Genomic DNA, 6,000 nt, shown 5'->3' with positions numbered 1-6,000 from the left:
ATAAATAAAAATGTTTTAAACGCTCCCCGTCCCGACGAGCTCGCATGCAGAAACGAACGCATACGTGAGTAGCGCCCGCATATGAAAACGGTGTTCAAACCACACATGTGAGGTATCGCCGCGATCGGTAGAGCGAGAGCAATAATTCTATCCCTAGACCTCCTCTGTAACGCAAAACATGCAACCTGTAGAATTTTTTAAACGTCGCCTATGGAAAAGTTTGTCGCCATTCCATGAGCGGGCGCAATTTTGAAGCGTGACATGTTGGGTATCAATTTACTCGGCGTAACATTATCTTTCACAATATAAAAAAAAAACAGGCTAACTTTACTGTTGTCTTTTTCTTTAATTCAAAAAAGTGTATTTTTTTTTTTTAAAAATAGTGCGCTTGTAAGAACGCTGCGCAAATACGGTGTAACAGAAAGTATTGCAACGACCGCCATTTTATTCTCTAGGGTGTTAGAAAAAAAAATGTATAATGTTTGAGGGTTCTAAGTAATTTTCTAGCAAAAAAAAAACAAACTGTTTTTAACTTGTAAACAAAAAATCTAAAAAAGAGGCTCGGTCCTTAAGTGGTTAATATCACTTTAAAGTTTTAAGAACTGGAGGTGAGCCGGTCTAAGTTTAGTAAATATCCGGTAAAAAGCAGCAAAACGAAAAAATCCTTCTGTGGCTGATCTTCATATAAAGGCCGACAGATCTTTCCCGCAACTCACAGGCGGAATCCTCGAGTGGCGCGCCTCTCAGCGATCACCCCCCTCAGCGCCCGCCCCTCTCAGCGCTCATCCCTTATAGCAATCGCCCCTCTAAGCAATCGCCCCTCTCAGCGATCGCCCCCCCCTCAGCGCTCGCCCCTCTCAGCGCCCGCCCCTCTCAGCGCCCGCCCCTCTCAGCGCTTTTCCTTATAGCAATCGCCCCTCTAAGCAATCGCCCCTCTCAGCGCTCTCCCCTCTCAGCGATCGCCCCCCCTCAGCACTCACCCCCCCTCAGCGCTCGCCCCTCTCAGCGCCCGCCCCTCTCAGCGATCATCCCCCTCAGCGCTCGCCCCTCTCAGCGCTCGCCCCTCTCAGCGATCGCCCCTCTCAGCGCTCGCCCCTCTCAGCGCTCGCCCCTCTCAGCGCTCGCCCCTCTCAGCGCTCGCCCCCCTCAGCGCTCGCCCCTCTCAGCGCTCGCCCCTCTCAGCGCCCGCCCCTCTCAGCGCCCGCCCCTCTCAGCGATCATCCCCCTCAGCGCTCGCCCCTCTCAGCGCTCGCCCCTCTCAGCGCCCGCCCCTCTCAGCGATCATCCCCCTCAGCGCTCGCCCCTCTCAGCGCTCGCCCCTCTCAGCGATCGCCCCTCTCAGCGCTCGCCCCCCTCAGCGCTCGCCCCTCTCAGCGCTCGCCCCCCTCAGCGCTCGCCCCTCTCAGCGCCCGCCCCTCTCAGCGCCCGCCCCTCTCAGCGATCATCCCCCTCAGCGCTCGCCCCTCTCAGCGCTCGCCCCTCTCAGCGCCCGCCCCTCTCAGCGATCATCCCCCTCAGCGCTCGCCCCTCTCAGCGCTCGCCCCTCTCAGCGCCCGCCCCTCTCAGCGCTCGCCCCTCTCAGCGATCATCCCCCTCAGCGCTCGCCCCTCTCAGCGCTCGCCCCTCTCAGCGCTCGCCCCCCTCAGCGCTCGCCCCCCTCAGCGCCCGCCCCTCTCAGCGATCATCCCCCTCAGCGCTCGCCCCTCTCAGCGCCCGCCCCTCTCAGCGCCCGCCCCTCTCAGCGATCATCCCCCTCAGCGCCCGCCCCTCTCAGCGCTCGCCCCTCTCAACGATCATCCCCCTCAGCGCTCGCCCCTCTCAGCGCTCGCCCCTCTCAGCGCTCGCCCCTCTCAGCACTCGCCCCTTTCAGCGCTCGCCCCCCTCAGCGCTCACCCCTCTCAGCGCTCACCCCTCTCAGCGATCATCCCCCTCAGCACTCGCCCCTCTCAGCGCTCGCCCCCCTCAGCGCTCGCCCCCCTCAGCGCTCTCCCTCCTCAGCGCTCGCTGTTTACATTGGTGGCGGACAGGCGGGTGGATAATGACGGATTGAAGCACTCCGCAGGAAGGAAGCACTTCTAATGACGGGAAACATTCCAATGAAAAGGTTGGCCTTTGAAATGGGAGAGAATGACACGAGGATGTGTGCGGAATATCAGAGCCGAGCGGATGAGGGGAACCTCAATAAAAACACCCGAGTTGAACGACTGCAGATGTGGGCGTCATAACTCACCGACATCGCTAATTAATTGTACAATGACATCAATCTGTGTGTGTGTGTGGTGATCAATCATTTCTATACAATCACCACCGCTCGGGGCTGCTTTGTATACAGCTGATGGGAACATTAAATAAAACAGGAATGTCTGGAGGGAAAAAAAAAAAAAAAGATTGTAATGTGACACGAGGACACTGACCCGAGCGTAGTGCAGCTCCACGCCGTACAGATCCAAGGTGCGCCCCGTGTTCAGATAACTGAACTCAGCTTCCGCCGGAGTCAGGCCCCTGAAAAACATCAAGACGTCATTGATTACCTCCAATACAGGTCTACATATTCACAATACAACTTTATATAGCCCTGACATATACCGCAGTGATGTACAGAGATCACCGAGCCAGTTACATCAGTCTCTGCACCAAAGGAGCTTACACTCTAATGTCCTCCCACAGTCACACACCATTATTATTATATAGCTCCGACATATACCGCAGTGATGTATTGAGAACACTGAGCCAGTCACATCAGTCTCTGCACCCGAGGAGCTTACATTCTAATGTCCCCCCCCCAGTCACACACTATTATTATACATTTATATAGCTCTGACATATACCGCAGTGTTGTACAGAGAACACTGAGCCAGTCACATCAGTCTCTGTACCAGAGGAGCTTACACTCTAATGTCCTCCCACAGTCATACATTATTATTATTATACATTTATATAGCGCTGACATATACCGCAGCGCTGTACAGAGATCACTGAGCCAGTCACATCAGTCTCTGTACCAGAAGAGCTTACACTCTAATGTCCTCCCACAGTCACACACTATTATTATTATTATACATATAGCTCTGACATATACCACGGTGCTGTACAGAGAACACGTAACAAAGGAACGAACGCGGTTATCTCTCTCTGACGATGGTGTCGGCCTACCTGTGCTGCTGATGCAGTTTGGCGATCTCCTTCTCGAAGTCCAGAGGTTGGCTGGGGATGAAGGAGTAATCGGCGAGGTACCCGGGGAGGTGCTCCGAGTGGCTGTAATCTCCCAGTTCGGCTTAAAGACCGAAAAAAAAGGTAGAGATTAATATTTCACAAATCATTTCATCTGAAACTATTTCATATTCATTCATTTTAAAGGCCTAGTCCTCTTTTAAAAAAATAAATAAAATAAATAATGTAATGCACCAACATTAATAAAAAAAAAAAAAAAAAAAAAAAAAAGTGCTTTTATTTTTTTTATTCCCCATTCAGTTCTGCAGAGAATCCCAACTGCAATCCGTGTTTTGTGGGTGTAATTATCTGCTGTGCAGCTTACTGTGTGGTGGGACAGACCTCCAGCATGCTGGCAGCGGACAGCCCGATTTATTGTGGCTGTGGCTGCTTTACAGCAAAAATAAACATTGGAAAACGGGTCTTTTGCTTCACATTGAATTTATTTAAAACGGATTCAAATGAATAGTCAGTCAAGTTAGACTTTAAACCTCTTGCTGCTCAGTGCCACCCGCACGCCACATACATGCGTCCACGGGTGGTAGAGCCTTCCATGTGGAGAACGCAATGATTGTGTGTTCCCAGCATAGTGACTGAGCTGTCAAAGAAAGTCTTCTGGCTCTCATAATGATCAGAAAGCTGGCGGATCCAGCTCCCAATCATGTGGCTGCTGTGACAGCCTTTCAAAGAGACGCAGGGGGTGGGGGTGGGGGCGCGGGCGCGCAGCGCGGCGATCGGTGGTGCAGTGTGTCAGTCTGACACCGAGCCTCTGACGGAGACCCTTTACCATGTGATCAGCCGTGTCCAATCACGGCTGATCATGGAGTAAAGAGGAAAAGCCGTGTAAATCAGGTTTTCCTCACTCGTGTCTGACAGACGCAAGTAGAGGAGAGACGATCGGCTGCTCTCCTGACAGGGGGGGGGGGCCGGGCTGATGGATTATCAGCACAGCCCCCACAAGGATGCCCACCCAGGACCACCAGGGGGATGCCGCCAGGACAACCAGGAATGCCCACTAATGATGCCCACCCATGACTACTAGGTATGCCACCCAGGACGCCAATCATTGGCAAATCACGCCAAATCATGGCAATCACTAATGCCTGTCAGGGCCTCTATCAGTGTCCATCTATCAGTGTCCATCAGTGCCACCTATCAGTGTCCATCAGTGCCACCTATCAGTGTCCATCAGTGCCACCTATCAGTGTCCATCAGTGCCACCTATCAGTGTCCATCAGTGCCACCTATCAGTGTCCACCTATCAGTGCCACCCATAATGCACACCTTCTAATACCTTATTCCCATTCTAAATTCACATAATATTTTATGATTTGATTGACTGATTTATTGATTTTTTAACTCAAACCTTTTAAGATTTTTTTTTTGCACACTTCCCATTCACTCGCTATAAATTCACTCCACTGCCTTCCATTCAAACTCAATTTTTACTGTCACACCTTAGCTTTCCATCCCCCGCCATCACTCCACTCACAATCCTTCACTTGTCCACTGTTTTGTGGCTTTTTAAGCACATAGTATACCCATCATTTCTGCCCTATTTTTATCTATCTAGACTCCAGCTCATTGTGTTTAGTTAGTACCCCCCCCCCCCCCCCGAGTCGCCGCGGGAGACCCCCCCTTGGTGGTGACGCCTTGTACCCTGTGCCTGCTGGGATATGGGTAAGCAGTCTCGCTCTTCCCCCTTTTATCTACATAAATACTGTCTAACTGACATGTTGTATAAAAAGTTTTTTTTTACTGTTTATGCCTTTGGGTAACTACATTGTTCTTGATTATCTGTTAATCAAATTACAGATACCCCTCCTGATGAAGCGGCTACAGTCCGCGAAACTAGTCGAGACGTTATCCGTGATCAATTGTCCTACTGTGATCCTCCCTCATCTGGGGTTCATTATTCTGGTGATATACACGGATTGCTATCATGCTTCTAACCTGTAACTGATTACCATCTTTGAACAAAATATAAAAAGGAACCACTCTTATAGCCACATCCGTATAATTAAATGGCAAGAAAGAAAAAAAAGGGGGTTCAATAAGGAGCCCCCTGGTCAGACTTTAGAGGCATAGCAAACCTAGGGAAGCATAGTCAAAATAATATTATAATAAACTTTATTAAGTACAAAATGCATACATAGCAAAGACATCGACAAAGAGTTAAAAAAAAAAAATCATCTATACAGGAATATAGCCTGATATTGCTGGAACGTAATGGCAACTTGTTGGTTCTTTTGAAATGAACCCCAAGATTGGAGGTATATGGAATCAGAGGGTGGTCACCTATTTTTATTGACAAGACCCTTACATCTATAGCGGAAAAATTTTGAACTATGATCATTTGAATCTTTGAAAGCCTCCTCATAAGTCAGACCTTTTCTTGCATTCATTGAAAACCTGCATGTGTCCTGAAGAAGTTTTTATACGAAACGCGTAGACGCATCGGGCTTATCATGTATATTCCTGTATAGATGATTTTTTTTTTAACTCTTTGTCGATGTCTTTGCTATGTATGCATTTTATACTTAATAAAGTTTATCATATTATTATTTTGACTATGCTTCCCTAGGTTTGCTATGCCTCTAAACTCCCACCAGGGGCTCCTTATTGAACCCCCTTTTTTCTTTCTTGATTACTATCTTTGTATCAATAAACTTTTGTTTTATTTTTATATATCTGTTACACATTTGAATTTTCTTGTCTTACTGTACCCAAGACAGTCCAATTGAACCCCTTTTCTTTGGGGAAGCCTGGTTGGGGACCAAGCTCCCGATC

The 6,000-nt window shown here is 49.2% G+C and overlaps 1 protein-coding gene across 1 annotated transcript in view; it reads right to left on the bottom strand.

The window, feature by feature from the left end:
• Nucleotides 1–6,000, bottom strand: part of PTPN4 (protein tyrosine phosphatase non-receptor type 4) — a gene marked incomplete in the record, with an annotated part of 165,913 nt that overhangs the window by 97,353 nt on the left and 62,560 nt on the right. The window contains 2 exon segments of the mRNA XM_073634460.1: nucleotides 2,415–2,502; nucleotides 3,154–3,274. Of these exon segments, the coding sequence (XP_073490561.1) occupies nucleotides 2,415–2,502; nucleotides 3,154–3,274 (209 nt within the window).

The sequence above is a fragment of the Aquarana catesbeiana genome, linkage group LG06 (assembly GCF_042186555.1).
Source record: "Aquarana catesbeiana isolate 2022-GZ linkage group LG06, ASM4218655v1, whole genome shotgun sequence".
Taxonomy (NCBI): Eukaryota; Metazoa; Chordata; class Amphibia; order Anura; family Ranidae; genus Aquarana; species Aquarana catesbeiana.
This window is presented reverse-complemented; position numbering and strand designations above follow the sequence as displayed.